General features: G+C 38.0%; 1 protein-coding gene across 1 annotated transcript in view; it reads right to left on the bottom strand.

Annotated features, from left to right (window-relative positions):
• ITGA2 (integrin subunit alpha 2) overlaps positions 1-22212 on the bottom strand; it is a 147897-nt gene that overhangs the window by 59423 nt on the left and 66262 nt on the right. Inside the window, exons 8-13 of the mRNA XM_036761894.1 lie at positions 17399-17549; positions 13731-13896; positions 10090-10166; positions 7920-8058; positions 3908-4053; positions 2552-2695 (exon numbers count right to left, since the gene is read on the bottom strand). Coding sequence (XP_036617789.1) covers positions 2552-2695; positions 3908-4053; positions 7920-8058; positions 10090-10166; positions 13731-13896; positions 17399-17549 — 823 coding nt within the window. The remainder of the gene's footprint in view (positions 1-2551; positions 2696-3907; positions 4054-7919; positions 8059-10089; positions 10167-13730; positions 13897-17398; positions 17550-22212) is intronic.

Here is a 22212-nt window from a genome sequence, read left to right as displayed (position 1 = left end):
TGTGTGTGTGTGTGTGTGTGTGTGTGTGTGTGTGTGTGTGTGTGTATAACATTGTTGGTTAATTTTACTTAACTATTAATCTTTGTTACAAGGGAGGTTTCAGTGGGACTGTGGAAACATATGGAGAAATAAATGTAGTGTAAAAAACAAAAGGCATTAATAAAACTTTTTTTGTTAAAATGAAGTGCATATAGAGAAGCATGAGGTTGCCAATTATTAGAGTGCACCAACTTTAAAAGCAGGACTGTCTCTTATTTCATCTTTGCAAACCTCAGTGCCTAGCACTTTCTTTTTTAAATGTTCCAAACCTGTGATTGCATTAGGGTGTGCATTTGTGGGGGTGGGGCAGAGGAGAGGATATTAGGGAGGAGAAGGAGAAGAAGATGTTGCAACAATTCAGCTAGCAGCTGCTGTGGGGGTGAAAGACCAATACAAGCCCAACAACAAGAACACTGCCAGCACACATTCTTTTGATCTGCTTTACTAAGGAAAGTAGCATTAAGGGGTTAACAATCTTACTTTAATCCAACCTATACATATAAACTTACTTAGTTCAGGAGGAAAAGCCAGTAACTTGAACTTCTGAGCAAATATAAACAAGTTATAAACATCCACGACATAAATAGACCAGATCACAATTCATAGTTACCACGAAACCATCAACATCTGGGTTCATGATCTGGGAAACTCTTAACAACTGCTGGCCCAGAGTCACTCGCCACTCCTCCTGTGGCTCAGAGCCCCACACAAACAACTCTGTTCTCTCTTTTTATACAGTCTTTAGACGTCATCAAACTCATCTGAGTGACCAGAACTTAGGCATATACTATTGGTTCTGGTCTTAGCAACTCCCCTTAAGGCCCTGGGGGCTTCCTGCCTCTCTCAAACTAGCAAACTAGTTTGCTAACCATCCTGGGCTTTGCACCTAGTAGTAAAAAGGGCGTGGGCCTGGGTTTAACACCTAGTAAGACTCAAAGAAACTTAATTAATTTAGCATTCTAAAACAGTAAAAAAGTCCCAACTTAATATTACAGAAGGACAGGTAGAATAAAGGACTTCTCATATGGACATTCCCTCCAAATGTAGATCTGCATTTTCTCTGTTACTTGTAGTACTAAAAAACTGCCTTGGGCACTAAGAAGTTAAGAAACATACCCAGTGGTCACACAGGCAGTGTACATCAGAAGCAGGACTTGTACTCAGCTCTACCTGACTCCAAGACTAGCCTTTTGCTCATATCTATACCTTGCTGCTTTTCATAAACATAGGCATTTATTTGTTGAATTAAACTACCCAGAGAGAGGGATAATTTATGAAAGACATTGTTTATCTTTTCATTTTGTGACAAGATTGAAAAATGGTTCATGACTTCATAGTAGGGAAAAAACGGCAACAAACAAACAAAAAACCTCTCTCCTTACTCTTAAAGTTTGGCTAGGTTGATCTCTCTCTCTCTCTCTCTCTCTCTCTCTCTCTCTCTCTCTCTCTCTCTCTCCCCTGCCCCAGCCATGGGAATTAAATCATTATTGACCTTTGGTCAAGTATCAGGTGATATTTTCCCCTCTGACAGGTTGGCAAACAAGAATACAGAATTTTTGACACAGGATTCTACTTTCTGAAATTCTGGTATTTTTGTGAAAATTCCAAGAAGTAGATGCAGCCATTTCTCTACATCTCACTTTCTATACTATTTCAGATTATGTACAGAGTCCTCAGAGTTGTATAAATAATTTTAGTGCAAATATGGACACTTCTGTTAATTTTAACTACTTAGGGTGATATTATCAGCTATTTTTCCAGCTCTAAGAGTCTATAATTCAGTGAAATTGGCATGGGTTTACAAAAAAATCAACTACATCCTTCACTAAACAGATTTTAGATTCTCTTTCCACCCCCTCCCCTTTAATTCTATATCCAATTAATTTTCTAGGTCATCAGTGGACCTGTTCTCCTTAATTTTTATTTTCTTCTTTGACTATACTTAACACCCATCCTCTGCTTCAGTTCATCAGGAATTATCATATATATGCATTCACTGAATGAAGGCCTGGAATGTAACGCCCATGGTTTTCAGGGATCTATCACACACTACCAAATTTTATGTGGAAGGACTGAAGTCCTATGAGCTGGACATATAACTAACTCTTACACCAAGAAATGGAATTTCCTGAAAAACTAATGCATAATACATCTGGGTTAATATAAAAATTTCCAAAGTGCCTGATGCAACTATTCCTCACTGTAAAATGATGATAATGGGAAAGTAAGAATTAGGGAAAAACAAATCCCAGACTGCTGCTGCTGCTGCAACGCCTACATGCAAGTGTACCCCCTTTTAGGGAAATGGCACTAAATTAGGCAGCATCCATAAAACTAAAACCAAAACTAAGTTGTATGAGTTTTTAAGATATATCTTGACAGCTACATGCTATTGAGTGAATAAAACATAAGCAACGCAATTACCATTTAGTGGATGAAGATCTTTCCTAGTTCAGATGCATTTTCTTTGAATGTTGCTATAAAATCTAATTATTTTTTTCTATGGCTTTACCTTTGTGATAGTGAACAGGTAGACCTTTCCTTCCTCTTTCTTAAGGTCATTCATGAACATTGGTGCCCCCACCAAAAGCACATCTGTAATGGTATCTCTATTTACGTCAACGGAACACACCACACTGCCAAAGTAGGAGCCAATCTGGAATGAAATACAATGATATTAAGATTCTGACCTTCATATGCTAGTTTTACTCATCTATGACTTGAGACACCTCCTCATCCTAGCACCTTTAAACTCTGTCTACGCATGCACTACATCCCTGCTAATAAGGACCAGGGTGCTGGAAAGGTGATGCCTTGTCTGTAAGGTATCACTATATCATTATTTCTAGTGTATCCAAATTTACTGTATTTCCATTCCTAGCTGGAAATGTAAATGCTTGCACCTGAATAACTCTCCATATGGAAAAGTGGAATATTTTAGGCTGAGTTTTTAACAAAACAACAACAAAAATAAATTCTGTCCTTATAATTATAGAAGACATATACTTCGCAAAAATGCTTTTGTCACTTCTCTCTTCTCATTTTAATCTCCTGAGATTCAATGTTGTATAGTGGCTAGAGAATTGTCCTAGAAGTTGGGAAACCTTAAACCCAGTTCACTCAGAAGCTCATGGATAGGTCCCTGCCAAAGCTCCACTTGATGGCTGCCATTTGGGCCCACCAGGCTTAGAGTGAATGTCAGTGGTAACTGCATCTCTTTAGAACAGCAATCCTGAGGGTCTTCCCCTTCCAGCTTGATTTTTTCCCCTTTTTTCCTAATTAAAGAGGTCATCCCTTGACTAACTCCTTAAAGACTTGCTGAATAGGTGTTAACTTCACTCTAAGTGAGTACATGAAAAGGCCTGAGCCTAAAAGGGCTAGGGTCTCCCATTGCATCCTGGGTCATCTCTGGTCATTCTGATGCATATCAGGTCACGGGATCCAGATGGCTCTGGAGGAGAAAGTGAGGCTGGTGACCTTGCACAGCCCTCCCTCACTCAACACTCAAAGTCACCTGCAAGTTATGTCATCATTTCCCTGATGTCATGCTCCTCTTCGAAAACAAAGGACAAACACAACTTGGGAAGACCTGATTTCCGACCTCACCTCAGACATTAATTAGCTGTGTGACTGTGGGCCAGTTGCTTAACCTCTCTGGGTCTGTTTCCTAATCTGGAAAATGAGGAGGTTGGAATCAGTGACCCATAAGAAGGTATGAAATCTATGACCCCATGACTTGGCAAAGCCTTCCCTCAACCAGTGATACGACCTTGGTAGTGTATTTGCTGCTGTCACATGGCTCATACGTAAGCATGAGTCTGTGAAGCCAAAGCAGACTTACGTCACCAATTAAAACGATGGGACTTACCTGGTCACCTCTGTGAGACTGAATGATTGTGGCATTACCATCAGCATTAACACTATACATTACTACTTGGCCAGTATAACCTGCCCGGGGAGCACCCGCAACAAAATGGACACTGTTACCGGTAGAAATAACTGCAACGGAGTATCCTGGGAAAGAAAAAGACAGGAAAAATACTCAGTAAATCCAGCAATTAATGAGGGCGTTGGGCTAGAGGACTGGCCTCTGAGATCCTTTCCAGCTCTAAATGTAAGATCCTATGATTAACTTTGTATATATTTTATTGTTTTATTTATATTAATATTACTTGTTAATAAAATAGTGTCATAATAGTATTTGTATTAATGTGATTTTATTATGCATATTTCCTTATGTGTGTATATGTTGCTTTGCCCACTAGACTATATTAGGGCAGTGACCATCTCATTTCTGAATCTCTAGCAGATAGCACAGTATCTAGGATACAGAAACCTATAAGGAGGTTGTGAAGTGGATAATGCTGAATGGAGTTGGGTAGACCTGTGTTCATATCCAGCCTCAGGTAACTAAGGAATCTTTTGACCCTGGCTGGGCAAGGCACTTAACCTCTATCTTCTTCCGTTTCCTCATCTGTCAAATGGTAATTATGATACCATCTACCTCCCAGATAAAATGCAATAATAATTGTGAAGCATTTAACAAATATTAAAACATTATATAAATGCTAGCCAGCTAGAAGTAGTAAGAAAATACATTTGTTGGTTGCAGAATGTTTTGTCAGATAGTGCATGTTGAGACAATGATGAAGCAAACCATTAGGCATCATTTAAATTTATTTCTCAGAATTGAACAATGTTTAGTTATAGCGCATGGTTACCAAGCGTTTTGACTTTATTGTAGATGGAAAGTTTGCTTTTACATTTTCTAGGTCAACTTGAAGTTCATTTATTGTCCAACTGGAAGAACTTCCCAGTGAGGACTCTATCTGTGCCTAATAAACCAGACATCCAGATTTGGGCCAAACTGAACTGATTCCATCTTTTCAGCATGCGATCCCCCAACCTGGAAAACATTCTCTCATCTCCACAAAATTCCACCTCTCTAATCTTGGTGAAAACTGGTTCCTTTCCTGATAAACTTCACCTTCTTATGTTATTTACAGTTAATTATAAAATATATTCCTTCCTTCCCTGAGCCTGCACTCATAGGCTTGCTGTATGTCCCTATAAGTTCATTAATATGCCTTGTTTGCATAATGGATGGATTATCATTGGCACAAGGTGGTTTTAAAGCAAAACTAACAAGTAATGACTTCTAGAAATTTCTTCTAGTAACAGCAGTCTATGAAATTGATTTAACCTGAAGCAAAAGGGCCTGAGGTCAGACTGAATGGACTTAAAATAAACTTCCCTCCCAAACTGTGAGACACTAGAAAAGATTGATAGGGGTGGGGGTGAAGTGAAGAGTAGTAGTACAGAGATAGAAGATTTTTGGACTCATCTGCTTAAAATGGTATCTGTGCAGATACATTGGGTGACCTGTGCCAGGAGCTCATTATACTGAAAGTAAGGAACTGAAAGTAGAAACAACCTGGCATCTACTTAAAATTTCCATACTTTTTCAGTAAAATAAACATGATGGAATTCCCCCAACTGGCACTTTGACTTGAATTCCCACATGAACAAAGGTTTGTCATTTTACAACAAACAATTAAAGATATTTAAATTGTGTCAGATGTCTCTGAGAGAAAAGCAAATAGTATATGACCTCCATATATTAAGTAACATAAATACCAGAGAGAAAGAGAGAGAGAGAAATAAACATCAGACATTGAAAAGGAAAACATTTGTAAAAGTAGCTAGGCTTTAAATGGCATTTCAAAAGAGAAAAAGAAAAAAATGAGGAGCCTAGGAAATTTCATGGTATAATGGAAAGAACATTGTCTCTTGAGTCAGAGAACCTGGGTTCAAATCCTACTTTTGGCACTTACTACATGTGGGCAAAGTCACATAACCTCCTTACTCCTATTTCTTTATCTATAAAATGAGGCAGTTCAACTACATGACCTTTGAAGTATGTCCCCCCTCCCCTCTCTCCCAGCTCTAGGTCCATATGCCTATGAAATGACTCTGATATGCATATTTTAAGGACAACAAAAGAAAAATAGAAGATAAATTCTTATAGGCAAACAGATCAGAGGGATGATCCAGATATTTTAAGTATCCAAGATCATGACTAATTTGTTCACAATGAACATTTACAATAAGAAGAAACGCATCAAATAATTTTTAAAGAGGTAAAAATCTTATCATAATAATCCAAAGGGACACATGTAAGTAGACTAAAAGAAACTTCTAAATATAGAGTCCTGGGGAGCTAAATTCTCGCCAGAGGATAATCAAGAAAAGCTAGCTCTAATGGGTTTGGGAGCACTCATCATCTGACCATAATGATGCTTGTACTAGGCAGTGAGATGCTGCCAAGAAAGTCTCCCAGGACTTTTCTGGACTCACGATACCAAGAACCTAGTCCCTGGGTAGACACCAGTGGGGCAGGTTGGTTAGGAAGATGAAATTGACTAGGCACCTTTCAGTACCTGCCTTAGAAGCCTCTGGCTGAGACCACAGAAAAAATAGGTCATTATGGGTATAAAATAAACACATTAAAAGGGAGGAATGAGTCCTCCCACCTTAGGTACTGTAATATGAACACCCATGGGGACAAATGTCCCAAGAACTCCATGATAGTATACGAATATTACCTACTCTAATAAATACCAGGGATGATTTCTTCCATCTTAGGAGGCAAAAAGCAATAATACACTCATGATCCCAATGTTCCAGCAGCTCCTAAAAGTTTTGGCTTCCCATAACAATATCTCAGGTGGCTCAATGGATAGAGCACCAGGCCTGGAGTCAGGAAAACCTGAGTTCAAATCTGACCTCAAGCACTAGCTATGTGACCCTGGGCAAGTCACTTAAGCCTATTTGCCTCAATTTCCTCATCTGTAAAATGATCTAGAGAAGACAATAGCAAACCACTCCAGCATCTCTCCCAGGAAAACCCCAAAATGGACTCACAGAAAGTTAGCTATAACTGAAAACAACTGAACCATGACAAGATAATATTCCATCATCTTATAGTGAGGTACAGCTTGAAAGTCTGGAAGGTCTGGGTCCAAATAGTTTCTCATACAGACTGATTATGTTCAACCAGGAGCATTGTGAAGCTCAAATGAACAGATATAAAGCACTTTACAAACTTTAAAGTACTACATATGTGTCTATTATTAATAGTATTGTTAGCTTCCAGTCATCAGGGCTCCAGTTTGGTGATGAATTCATTCCCATAGCCTTCTATGGCACTCCTGCTGAACTTGAACAAGGTTAAAGAGCAATGCAGGGATATGCTAGTAAACATTTAACAACTGGGCTCTCTGGGGATTATGCAATATATTTTAAGTTTAATCTGCATTATTAACACTTTCTTAAGTCCAAACAATCAACAAAAAATAAATTAAGCCCTGATTTGTAGTGACTTTCTGAGGTGTAAATGCTCACACTGAAAATTGAACCATCTGGTCCCAAGCCAGTTAGAGCAGACTATAGCACACACCTGTGTGTGATCTGAGTAAGTTAATTAACTGCTCTTGGTACACTAGGCAAATGTTTTAGATTCTAAGTTGCAGAACAGTTGTCAATCTGCATTTGTGGAGGGTGTCTCCTCATTAGGCTTCCAAATGGATTAACTGCCTTCCCAACAATAGAACCCATTCCTTCAAACTGTTTATAATCTAATGTATAAAGCCAAACTGTTAGGTAAGAGATGCATAGATAAATACAGTGATCCAAAAGCAAAATTGACACATCATTGGAAACTGTTATCATGTGGGCCGATGAGTTAATTTAGGAAAAGTTTCATGGAAGAGTAAGTCAAAATGGTGGAATAGCAGGTGAACTAGTTAAGTAAAAAGAAAGAAGAAAACAATTTCATGAAACTTTTAGATTTCCTGGGGCCAAATAATGCTATATCTTACCTAAATATGAACTGTGATTTCTATCTTGCAGAACTGTTTCAAAGGCTTGTCTAGGGAAGATGGAATATCCATGGGGTGTCTGCTGGACAACTGTTCCGCTCCAGGCATATGCCCCAACTGCACCCAGTGCCAGAACACCCTTTAAATGATTATAAAATGAAGATTAATAATAAAGTTCACTTATCAAACACAGGTCAGGTGATTCATTAAGCTAAACTATGTCTGAATTCAACAGAAAAATGCTTAACATAAGAATATCCCACACAAGGTCATGGTTACATAGTCAGTGGAATCCTTTTGTAACATTTGTGTTGGAAAACAAGCCTAAACATTCTTGTTAAAGGTAAGCCAAGTTATAGGAAACTTTTAGTATACATGAATATGTTTAGGGGAATAGTCAGACCTATTGAAAAAGTAAGTTCACAATAATGAGCTATTTCCTAATAGGACACTCCCTCCAATGACCAAGGATTTGTTCCAACATACCCCAGGAATACAGAATTAAGCGACTACAGAATCCCCATGAACAAGGTGGGTGGGAAGGCTGGATGTTAAGTCTTAGATATCACATACCCAAAAAACCCCAAAAAGAGCATGTTATGAAACAACCTCACAAAATAAACTGTAATTGGCGAAGAGGGCAAAGGTAGGATGGTCTTAGGATCTCTCCTATGTCCTGAGTGGATCATTCTCTTAACTGGTATTCGACCTAACTATCAAGCCAACACTTCTCCTTCCCAGCAGCCTTTTTTTAAATGAAGCTACCAAAGACACCTCTGGCTGTGATACTCTACCTACTAAACACACAAGTACAATATCACGGGTCATAAAGAGAGGACTTAGGTTGTCACATACACAGTCAATATTCCAAACCATGAATTCATGATCATTAAATGGTTAAAGCCTTTATGTACTGTATTTTAAAGCTTAGAATCTCTAATTTTAACTTTAAAATAGGCAAAATCTAGAAATATATTATTTTGACTCCCAAACTCAAGTTAACTCAAAGTGATAACTAGGAAACCCAGTAGTACCATTCCAAGGGAGTAAGCTAGAGGAAGAGGGTGGTAGGAAGAGACAGGTTTAAAGAGCTGGCACATGCTTTCTTCAGAAAGAGCTGTTGTTTTGACGGGTTCCTTGTGGGTGTTTCGTGCCATAGACATTATGCAGTGAATATCTTTTTTGGGGTGGGAAGGAGGAAGGCAGGGTAATTGGGGTTAAGTGACTAGCCCAAGGTCACACAGCTAGTAAGTGTGTCAAGTGTCTGAGGCCAAATTGGAACTCAGGTCCTCCTGACTCCAGGGCCAGTGCTCTACTCACTGTGCCACCTAGCTGCTCCCTTTTTATTTTCATTAAAAAATGTTTTAATATAAACATCAGTTCTGAACAAACAAAATGACATAGATATTCCAGTAATGAAAAATATGCTTTCTCATTTCCTGTTCCTCACTTCCCTTCCCCCCAGTTCCATCTAACTGGAGCAGATAGGATGTAACTAAACTAAGTATACAACAACAATTGCCTAGGCCAAATAACTGCAGTGTCCAGACCTAAATAGGGTCAGTGATGTCTATCTTGCTGAACTCTTTCAAAGGTTTACCTAAGGAAGGGCCTCACATACTGATGAGAATGAACTACTGAGGCAGAACTGAGCAGAGAGAAAGGAACACGTGGGGTGCCCTGGGCTCTGAGATCAACACTACCAGCCTGAGCAGGCTTCGGTTTGTTTTTAACTCTTGACCTTTTCAAAATCATTTCTACTTTATGCCTTAGAAAAACACTGTAGAGTCTCAGATGACAGGGATAACTGGACTTTATGTTTTTAATGCATTTTCCCAATGATTTATTAGGTGATCCTAATTTCTATTTCATAGGAAATTCTAATTACTCAAAAATGATATGTATGCTGTGCTCAGGATGTTTTCACATATATATAATCATACTTTTTTCCACAGAAAGTCCTTGCGATGGGGGAGAAGAAAGCCATTAACAGGTGGCAACAGTGCAAGCAGATTAAAGACTAAATCTAGAAATCAGGATCCCTACCCCAAAATATCCTTCACTATGGATTGGTGCAGCCATTGTCAGAATGATAAAGTTGACTATCAATTTTTAAGCAAAAACAAACAAACAAACCAGAAGAGTTTGATGACATATCGAATATACTTACATCTTGAGGTGAGTAATCTGCACTGAACCCCACTTGTGACATTTCCATCTGAAAGTTATCACCTCCTTGAACGGTACCTGAGAAATTAATAGGTTTTTAAAAAATGATATTTATGTCATCAATTTGGAGCACAACTTATAATGGGGGGGGAGGGGAAGAGAACCAGTAATTTCATCAGGGTAAAGAACTTAAGGTGCGAAAATTCTATCCATCCGAGCAAATTAGCAGCCGGTCTGTTACGTGGAGCACTGAGAGAATGAGCAATTTTTCCATGATCACAGCAAATTTGTGTCAGGGGCAGGACTTGAACCCAGGGCTTCCTGACTCCAAGGTCTGACTCTTCCCTCTTCATTAAGCCGTATTACCTTGATTAAATTTTATATTCACCAAAAAATGAGAAATTTCTAGATTTTTGAATCAGTAAGATAAGTAGAATAGGAGAAAGAAAGAAAAAAGATCTTTGAATTCCAAAGTGTTTTTGGATATTCATGAATGTTGATTTAGCATTGCCAAATTTCTTGGATCAGGAATGAAGTTCTCATTGATTTCAAGGAGAACGCAAGAAAGATGAAGAATGCTGAAAAGCAAAGTCGTGAATTTTGTCATTCATCACTTTAGTATCTGGGTGGGAAAGATCCAAATTTTCAGTTGTAGAGTATTGTTTGTTTAGTTATTTTTCAATCATGTCTGACTCTTCATGACTCCGTTGGGGTTTTCTTGGCAAAGATGCTGAAGTGGTGTGCCATTTCCTTCTCCAGCTCATTTTATAGATGAAGAAACTGAGGCCAACAGGAGTAAGTGACGTGCTCAAGGTAACACAGCTAGTAAGTGTCTGAGACCAGATTTGAACTCATGAAGATGAATCTGCCTGTCTCTGGGCCCAGCCCCCTGTGCACTATGATGCTACTCTGCTGCCCATTTAGAATATTGGTAAATATTAATACATTTAATTTAACAGGTTATTAAACCTTAAAACTGTATTGACTTTTGAATCACCCTTTATATGGGGTTGGGCAGCTAGCATCTTTATTCAGAATTCTACAAACTGCTAAGAGGTGCTTGGGGTTAAACATTAGAAACTGGGATTCAAGTTCATGCCAATCTCATCAATTCAGAAATATCTCAATGCTACCCACAAGGTGTCATTAACAATACAGTACCACATCAGTGCTGGTTCTTCATGCATCACGATCAATAACAGTTCCTATAAGCTTTGGAAATAGACTTAAATGGATCCATGAACTCATCTATGTGGGTACTTGCTCTAAAAGTGCACACTGAAACCCACTACACATTTTCATGCTTTGCAACCTCTCTCCATGTTCAACTAACTCAGTATGCTAGAGGACTCCTCTATCTCCTATGGGCATCAATATAACATGCAGGCCATCCCTTAATCTCACTAGGTAGTTGCTCCACCTCCTGTTATCACCATATATTTCCTGGAAATCAAATTTAGGCCACTTCTTATACACAAGTCATTACTTTGTACTCTTATTATGTTTATCATATATTTCTTCATTAATCTTTGGGTCATCTACAGTTTAGATCCTTTGGAGTATTCGGTATTAGAATTCTTTGGAGTATTCAATAAAATTCACATTCATATAGCATCACTGAAAGAATACTAGTGTCTAAAATATGGATGTCTGTTTTAGGGAGCAACTTGGGATCACTGAAAATGTTAAATTATACCCCAAATGTGATCCAGTTTCTTCAGTTCTGGGCTCAGTTTACTCAATCTGCAAGGTTTGGAAATAAGATCTATGTTTTGATAGACTTAGTGAGATGACCATCTACCTGCACCTTATAATCTGAACAAAAGTCATTCTTGATGCACTTAGTTTTCCCTATGTGGACTGCTGGCCACCTCTTGTAAGTTGTTTTTCAAACTTGTTAAGGAGGCTGTGTAGTATTCTGGGACTTGATACAATCAGCATTACTTCTGCAAACAGGAACACATAAAGGAATTCATTACTTAAAAGGTATACCTCTTTCCTCTAGACTCTACTCAGGACCCTTTCTAGGACAAAGATGAACATCTTTGGAGAGCATATGTCTCTTTGTTTTATGCCTCAACTTATGATTATAATTAGAGAATCACTGCATGAATTATAGTGCCCTTCACTGCATTACATCTGATTTGTAGTGCTAAGGAATCTTGTATGATCTTGACATAAACATGGGAGACACCTGGTAAGAGGACAGCCTTAAACAATACATTGTGCCCTACCAAGTCAAATGCTTTGCTATAATCAGTGAACAAAAAATAGCAGAATCCCATATTGTCTACATTCTTCAGGTAATTGTGTGGTGGTAAAGCTGTGGTCTGCCGTAAGAAATTGTATGTGAAAACCTGCCTATTCTCTTCCCATATTTTCATTATACTTAATTAATACTGATGGGTAAGGTCAGTCTCATAAAGATTTCATAGAGATGAGAAAGTGGCCTTTAAAAAAAATCTTTGAGTCCCATTCTAAAACAATCAACTTGCTGTTGTCCTATACCCTAACACAATTCATTGTAAAGTGTTTTATCTAAAATATGTCAAACTCCATAATAAAATACGCTGTCTAGAATAGGCAGCAATTTGTATACTATGAGTCTAATCAATTTGTGATCATGTAAATTTATGGTAGATAGTAGGGAACAGTGCCAAGGAAGCCCACAAATGCAAATAATCCCTAAATCATTTCTATGTATCTTTGGAATTTATCTTGTGATTGTCACCTCCATGATCTCAAAAGACTTAACACTGGTAAGAGGAGAGCCTTAAACAATGCATTGTGCCCTACCAAGTCAAATGCTTTGTTATAATAGCAGAATCCTTATATTAGTCAATATTAATATCCTGCATCAGCTTGAGGTAAAGGAAAAGCAACTCAGAAAGAGACAGAAGTCTTTTTACAGAAAGATAGGCAACCTAGTGGTTAGTGTGGTAGACTGGGAGTCAGGTGAACTATACAACCTTGGGCAAGTGAATCTCATTTTCTTAATGTTTAAAGTAGGAATAATAACAGCACCTACCTCATAGGGTTTTTTCAGGGGAGGGTTTGAGATATTATGTATAAAGTGCTTTGTGCCATATAAACGTTAGCTATTATTATTCTCATTGATAATCTGGTATTTAGAATTTGGCAGCGAGGTGGCTGAGTGGATAGAGGGCTAGGCCTCAAGTCAGGAAGTCAGGAAGACCTAAGTTCAAATCCAGCTTCAGACACTTACTAGCTGTGTGACTCTGGGCAAGCTACTTAACCCTGTTTGCTTCAGTTTTCTCATCTATAAGATGAGGTGGAGAAGGAAATGGCAGACCATTCCAGAATCTTTGCAAAGAAAACCCTAAGTAGGGTCACAAGGAGTTGGACATGGCTGAAAAATGGCTAAACTAAACTGAATAAATTAGAATTTGCTATGGATAAATATGAAACTAAGAGCTGATTATAGGAAGTTATATGGATTTCGTTCGCCTCCCCCCTGCCAATGTACAGTCTAGGGGCCTCATAAATAACCATTGAAAAAAAGCTTAGTGCTATGCTCTAATTATGACTGATTTGAATGTCTTCATTGCCTGAAACTTTAACAGAATGGACATGCTTAACCATGAAATTATACTGAGAAGATATTAGGAAGCATCACCATACCTTCAATGCTGAAAATACGCTCTCCCAATGTCCCAGCCTTTTCCAAGAGTGCATCTTCATTAGAAACATTAAAAAAATACTTCTCTGTTGGAGTACTAGCAATTCCTTTGATTTCTTTTATTAAATTTTTTGTGTCAAGTGCATTCCTATTTAAGTATCCAAGCACCTAGATAAGAGTTTGAGGGAAAAACAAAAAGTTGTGATCTCTGAATTCCAATGGTCCCCTACAAACACCTAGATGAACCTGTGAAATCTTTTGACATCCCCCAATAGACAAACGAATCAAACCACATCTCTAGCTTCTCACCACGCTCTGCCCCCTTGACTATAATGAAACTTAGGAAACAACAGAAATATCTCATCACAGCACTCTGGCAGAGGAGTGATCTGCTCTTTGGTTTTACTGTCTGTGCTTTCCAATGTTAAACAAGAGAGCTCTTGATTCTCAAACTATAGAATGAATAGAGCACTTTTTTGTTTAAGTAACCATGGCTGCTTCTTTACTTGAAAGGCTTAAAGTATTTTACACACATTAGTTTTCAAAAGGGAAATAGCAAGTGAAGGGCAAGAATTATTACCCCACTTTGCAAATCTGGAAAACAAGGCAAAGAGAAGACCATTTATTTGTACACAATCAATAAACCAAATAAATGGAAGCTTTTAAACTAAGTAAAGTCTCACGGTTCTTTACCAAAACGGACATTAGGATATTCAAGGCACTCATATAATCACCAAGTATGGAAACATAAGGCAAAACCAGGGTAAACGGATGAACCAAATGATGCTGAATGAAATGAAAAAAATTAGAATTAACTTGCCATATCTATCCTCCATAGCCACATGCACATAAACAAGCATATAGCCAAGAGTGTCCTGTGCCCTTCCCCTTACTCCAAACTCTTCCAAAGTGGTTTCTAAGCAATATAAACACATGACACTCTATCTCCCATCTCCATGCCTTCGAAATAGCTGTCTCCCATGGCTATAATGCACTCTCTCCTCATTTCTTTGCCTCATAGAATCTTTCTACCCTCAGGACTTGGCTGAACCACTACTTTCCACAAAATGCCTTTCCTGATCCCTACAGTTGTTAGTGTTCCACATACTTAACTACTTCATATTTACTACCTTACAATTACAAGGCAGCTAGGTGATACAGTGGATAGAATGCCAGACCTGGAGTCAGGAAGTCTCTTTGTGAATTCAAATCTAGCTTTAGATACTTATTAGTTGCATGACCCTGGGCAAGTCACTTAACCCTTTTTGCCTCATTTTCCTCATCTGTAAAATGAGATGGTTGTTGTCGTGTTTGTCCTTTGTTTTTGAAGAGGACCATGATATCATGACCTGCAGTTGACTTTTATTTAAGTGAGGGGGTGCTGTGCAAGGTCATCAGCCTCTCTTTCTCCTCCAGAGCCATCTGGGCCCAGTGGCCAGATATTCATCAGGATGACTAGAGATGTCCCAGGATTAATGGGAGACCCTGGCCCTTTTAGGCTAAGGCCTTTTCAGGTTCTCATTTTGAGTTAAGTAATGCCCGTCCAGTGAATAGGCCTCTTTAAGAAGTGAGTCAAGGGATGATCCCTTTAATTAAAAAAAAAAAAAGAAAAAATCAAACTGGGAGGGGAAGACCCTCAGGGTTGCTGGTCCAAAGAGAAACAGTTATTATTGACATTCACCCTGAGCCAGGAGGGCCCAAAATATAAGGAGATGACAATCCAGTCCAGTATCTTTGCCAAGAAAACCCCAAATTGGGTCACAAAGAGTTGGACATGACTGAAAAATGATGGAACAAAAACAACACCTTCACCTTACAATTACTTTGTATTATTGACTGATAGATTGACTGAATATCCAGGTGGTCCCCTACTTCAAATATCTGACTTAAAAATGATTAGAACTTATACCCATTTCCAGTTGCTAGAGCCTTCATCAAGCCCCTTCCTTGTCAAAGCCTTATACTCACCTTGTATGGCCTGAGAAGCCTCCCCCATGCCCTCACTGGAGCTCTCCTATTAGAAGGGAGAACAACAATGGAAGCCCGAATACCTATTCCCGTAGGAACAATATTAAAAGATATGGTTTGGTTCTCCTACTATTTAATTTCCATTGTATCATGGATTAACTAGGGTTTTGTAACCTATCCTGAAAATATACCCTCCTATACTAACATTATTTCTAAGGAAAAATATTCCAAGCTTCAAATAAGCAATTTGCATGATTGCCATCATGACTTCATGATCGCTTATAGCAGTTTTTTAAAGGAGCATTTAAAAATTTTTAAATATAATATTTTATACTTCTACCAATTAGATGTTAAATTTTTAACATTTTCCTAAAAAATAGCTTTGAGTTCCAAATTCTGTCTCTCCCTCCCTCTCCTCCCCGCTCCCTGAGATGGTAAGCAATCTGATATAGATTATACATGTGCAATCATGTAAAACTTTTCCATTTTAGTCATTTTGTACAAGGAGACTCAAGCAAAAAAGAAAGAAGGAAAGATAGCATGCTTCAGTCCATATTCAATCAATATCAGTACTTTCTCTGGAGGTGGATAGTGTGCTTTATCATTAGTCCTTTGAGATTGTCTGGGATCATTGTATTTTTGAGAATAGCTAAGTCATTCACAGTTCATTGTACAATATTGCTGTTAATTTGTATAATATTCTCCTGATTCTGGTCACTTCACTTTGCATCAGTTCATGTAAGTCTTTCCAGGTTTTTCTGTAATCATACTGCTTATTATTTCTTATAGCATAATGTTCCACAGCTTGTTTAGTCATTCCCCAATTGATAGGCATCCCCTTGATTTCCAATTATCAGCCACCACAAAAAGAGCTGCTATAAATATTTTTGCACAAATAGGTCCTATATCGAATTGCTTGCTTACTCAATTAGGGTGGGTTGGGAAGGAGGATGGGAGAGAATGTGGAACTCAAGGCTTTAAAAATGAATGTTAATAACTGTTTTTACATGCAACTGAGAAATAACATATGCAGGCAATGGGGTATAGAAATCTATCTTGCCCTACAGGAAAATAGAAAGGAAGGCAATAAGAGAAGAAGGTAGGAGGTAATAGAAGGGAGGACAGATTGGAGGAATGGGTAATCAAAATGCACACTGTCCTGGGGTTGGGGGAGAGGAGAGATGGGGAGAAAATTTGGAACTCTGAATCTTCTGGAAGTGAATGTTGAAAACTGAAAAAAAATAAATTCATTAAAAAAACCCAACCCCCCAGGTTCTTTCCCCCCTTTTTTATGTCTTTGGGATATAGACCTATGAGTGGTATTGATGAATCAAAGGGCATGCACAGTTTTATAGCCCTTTTGGGCATAATTCCAAATTGCTCTCCAGAATGGTCGGCTCAGTTCAAAACTAAGGAGATTTTTTAAAGGAAGAATGTGAAGAAGGTCCAGTCTACACACTGATGTTGAAAAACACATCAATTAGTGGAAGGGACTATGGAGGTTTTCATATCTATCCAATGCTACTGGGATAGAAGGACTTTTGAAGGAAACTTTGTCGATCCTATGAACAAGCATGTTGAAATACTGGTGATTTTTCTAAAAGGAATTAAGAATCAGCTACAATGTTTAAAAGTTCTGCAAAATTACAGAAGAATCATAGAATTTCAGAGTTGAAGAAGACATTTTAAAAAAGTTACTTACTGCTATGCCAAATCTAAGTATGTTGTCATCATTGCATTGACCAATAACTTTTTTCAACATCGAGCCATCATGAGATTCACCATCTGTCACAACCACCATAACTTTGGTAGCGCTAGGTCGTCCACCGGAGGCTTCAGAGTAAGCAAATTCTCTGGAACCATCAAAATGTGAACAAATTAGACAAAAAGAGATCCAATATGTAGCCCTGTAGTTTAACTATGAATATATTACTGAATTCTTATCACACAAGCATCTTAAAGCATGATAACTTTTTCTTTCCAAGAGGATTAACATATGCCCACATGTTTTCTGTTAGTATATAAAGAAAAGTGAAAAAGTAGATTATTTTCATAAGTCATTGCTTTTCCTGGACAATATAGTACAGTGGGAAAGAACACTGGTCTAAGAGTCAAGAGATCTGGGTTCATATCTGCCTTTGACATTAGCTGTTTGACAATGAACAAGTTACTTAAAATTCTCTGAGCCTCAGTTTCCACATCTGTAAAATGAACATAACACTTGGATTTTCTATCTCAAGGAGATGTTGTAAGTACTTTGTGAACTTTAAAGTGTTATATGTGTGAATTATTATCATTAAACTCACTAATTTGTTCAAATGCTAATATAATTTTATAATCATAAAAATCTTTTACAAATGGCAATAATTTACACTCATGATAAGTTAAAAATAGATTTTCAAACAAGATTCCTCAGAATTACCTTCTTACATGTAGTATTAGTTTTTAAATCCCCCCCAAAATTTATCTTACACCAATAACTAGTTAAAAGCAATACATATTAAAGATTTTGCAGAGAGTAATCTTACTCATTGATGAGAAAAATCATGCTTCTGCTAACAAATGTCAGAAATGATAGATAAATGAATAAATAAATGAATAAATAAGTGATAAATAAATCCTGGAGCAGACAAAGATTCCATAAAACAGTAATGGCACAGGAATATGACAAACTCTCAGCCTTATGTAGAGCTCTTTGTCTGCCTGTGCCTAAATTAATTCAAAAGATGAAGAAGAAAAGTCTCTACGGATCTCAGATACAGAACTTGTCACCAACACAAAATGGATAAAAACCAGTTTAGTAAAGTCAGTTCAACATTTGATATGACTTTCCTGCTTGAACATAAAACTACTTTGTACAAAGGGAACAAGGCAAACTAACAAGAAGAAATCCAGTCATAAAGATAGGTAAGAATAAGTTAGGCACCATTATTACTATTTTGGTGGTAGATAAGGATGACTTTTACCAATGAGTACAGAGAGAACTGCATCAAACTAATTTTAGTCATCCTTCTAAATAGAGCCTCATCTTATTAATATAGAAATGAAGTTGGCTACATTAGGAAAAAAAATCCACAAACATTCAATGATATATTACAACTATTTTCTAAAATGATTAATACCTTTAAGAAATGGCTTATACAGGGGTAGCTAGGTGGTGCAGTGAGTAGAGCACCGGCCCTGGAGTCAGGAGGACCTGAGTTCAAATCTAGCCTCAGACACTTGACACAGTTACTAGCTGTGTGACCTTGGGCAAGTCACTTGACCCCAATTGCCCTCCTCCAAAAGAAAAAAAAGAAAAGAAATAGCTTATAGCATAATATTTATCATTCTCCAGAAATTTTATTTACAAAATTGGCAAAGAATTTTTACTCTGAGATATATCTTACATTATATATTTTGTTACTTCCTTCTGAAACGTAAGCCCCTTTATAATAGGGACTCATCTCTCCTTGTATGGTACTTTACACATTGCACTGTTTTGTTTTGGGGTTGACTATGCTCACAAGCATGGGAAACTCTGCATGTAGGATCTCATTTCACTATTCAATTCCTCTGGGGCTGATTGTCATAGAGAAGTACCAGAGGAATGCAGATAAGTAACTTGACTAGGGCCACAGTGGCTAAATAAATCCGTTTTACAATCCCTGGTTTCCTTAAAATTCAGTTTGACCACTTACCTTTTCCCACCCTTCCCCCCACTACAAGTGCCTTACCCTCAACAGCTACTTTCCATCTACTCTGTATATATCTTGTATGTAGCAATTTATGTATATGTTTTCTCTTCCATATGAATGCAAGATCCTTTAGGGCAGAAATTGTTACTGCTTTTTCTTTATATTCCCACTGCTTAACAGTGTCTGGCACATAGTAAGTGTGTAATAAATACTTGCTGATGGGTTGATTAATAATTTTTTTAAAAATTGAAATAGTTGAATTGTAAGCTTCTTGAAAATGGGGGTTCTATCTTATTCATATTTATATTCCTTACTGATCATTGCAAAATTGTAAATGGGAGATGTTCAAGAAGTATTTTTTTTAAATGAAGGAATGAATGGCTGCACCGCCCGACAAAGCAAGACTCTGCAACCTCATTTATTTATTTATTTTGTCCAGACCCACGATTTGAACTTGTGGGAAATTCCCTGGTGTGGAAATGCCCCTTCTTCTCCACCCCTCCCCACCCCCGCCAATGCTTATGTATAACAATCTATAAGTTTTAGGTCTTAGAGAGAGGACTGGGGGACTGAGAGGTTGAGAAACTTGTGCAGAGTCACCCAGTTATATCCAAGCTAAACAAAGACTTGAATACATGCCTGCTTTACTATAAGGCTGCTCCTATCTCCCTACAATTTTATTAGATATCCTAAATACACAGATAAAAGAAGAAAAGGCAAATGAAGGTGAAGTCAGATGCTCAGCAGACATAGTAGAATATCCTCTAATTTGATGATGAGTAGGACCAAGAAGCTAATGATAGTCAGTCAATAAGTATTTATTAAATGTCTACTGTGTACCAGGCACTGTGCTTAGCCATCAAAATTCAAAGAAAGGCAAAAGACAGTCCTTTCTCTCAAGGAGTTCACAGTCTAATGGGAGAGACAATGTGAAAAGAAGTATATATGAACAAAATAACTATAGAATAAAATGTAGATAATCAACAGAGGGAAGGCACTAGCCTTAAGAGGGATCAAAAAGGCTTCTCCCAGAAGATGAGATATTAATTGGGCCATGAACGGAGCTAGGGAAACCAGGAGGCAGATATGAGGAGGGGCATTCCAGGCATGGGGAAAAGCCAGTGAAAATGCCCAGAGTCTAGAGATGGAGGGTCTTGTTCAGGGAACAACAAGGAGGCCAGTGTCACTGGATCACAGAGTACATGGCAGGGAGTAAGGTATAAAAAATACCAGATTGTGAAGGAAGGAAGGGGAAGGGAACAAGCATTTATTAATGACCTTATAGGCCAGATACTGGGTGGCTACATGGTGCAGTGGATAGAGAGCTGGGCCTGTAGTCAGAAGACCCAAGTTCAAATGTGACCTCAGACATTTACTAGCTATGTGACCCTGTGCAAGTATCTTAATCCTATTTGCTTCAATTTATCATCTGTAAAATGAGCTGGAGAAGGACATGGCAAACCACTCCAGTATCTCTGCCAAGAAAACCCGAAATAGAGTCACTAAGAGTTGGACACGACTAAAAATGATTGAACGAATGATATGCCAGATATCATTCTAAATGTTTTTACAAATATTATTTCACTTGATCCTCACCACACCGGGGAGGCAGATGCTTTTATTACCCTACTATTATTATTACAGTTGAAGAAGCTGAGGCAGACAAGTTAAGTGACTTGCCCAGTGTCACACAGCTAGTAAGTTTCTGAGGTGGGATTTGGACTCAGGTCTTCCTGACTCCAGGCCCAGTGCTCTTTGCACTTCGCCACCTAGCTTACAGGCTTTAAATCCAAGAAGAGCATTTTATGATTGATCCTGAATAATAGGAAGCCACAGGACTGTATTGAGTAGGAGGGTGACATGATCAGAGCTGTACTTTCAGAAGCTCACATTGGTAGCTGTGTGAGGAATAAACCAGAATGGGTAAAGATGAGGCAGGGAGACTAACCAGCAGGCAACTGCAGGCATAAGATGATGAGAGACATTAGTTAGGACAAAGTTATGAAAAGGCTACAAAAGCATTCCTACTAATACAACACTCACCATGCTACAAAGAAGAAAATTCAAGTTTAAACTCAATTGTACTTACGGATACATAAGTACAATTTTATAATGGAAGTCACTGTGGGGAGAAGCATTCCTCCCAGAGAAATTAACTTCACAGAATATTTTCTGGAACACATTCTCTAAAACAAAGGATATTGGTCTAACTGGATATTTGCTAAAAAGTGTTTAAGAAGGCATTAAAGAATATGGCATATATGGGAAAAGAAATACCTAAACCACACTGCTATTCTTAATGGAAAGGACTCTTTCTGTGAACACATTTCAGATATACCTCTAAGCTTTCTAACCTGAATCCTGATGTAGAGTCCATGAACATGCAATGCACATGTTTTCAGTTGGATTCCAATTCTCTTCATAAATTTAGGAATGCATTTTGGTATATGTGGCCATAAAAGCATGGTATTCTGTTTTCTACACCATTTTTTTATTAAACACCAGATATCACCCACATACAGTCCAAAAAAAATGTTTCCTCTTTTGAGCAATGATAACATATATTTTTAACCAAGGTAAAAAGCATCGTCTAGTCTCTGACTGTAAAACACAGGCAATGAGTATGGGGGTAAGGGAAGCTTCATTCAACCAATGGGGGTTGTGAGGGCCGATATGCCTCTTTGTCCACATTTAGCTGAGTCACCTATCCCTGGAAATGGTTGCCATAGACAGTGTGAGGTCAAACTTGTCACACTCTGGGACATTTCCTGCTATTCCGTTGTAGCAGGGGCCATATAAGCAAACCAGGAAGTATTCATTATCAGTGATATCAGAAAGC

The sequence above is a fragment of the Trichosurus vulpecula genome, chromosome 1 (genome assembly GCF_011100635.1).
Source record: "Trichosurus vulpecula isolate mTriVul1 chromosome 1, mTriVul1.pri, whole genome shotgun sequence".
Classification (NCBI taxonomy): Eukaryota; Metazoa; Chordata; class Mammalia; order Diprotodontia; family Phalangeridae; genus Trichosurus; species Trichosurus vulpecula.
This window is presented reverse-complemented; position numbering and strand designations above follow the sequence as displayed.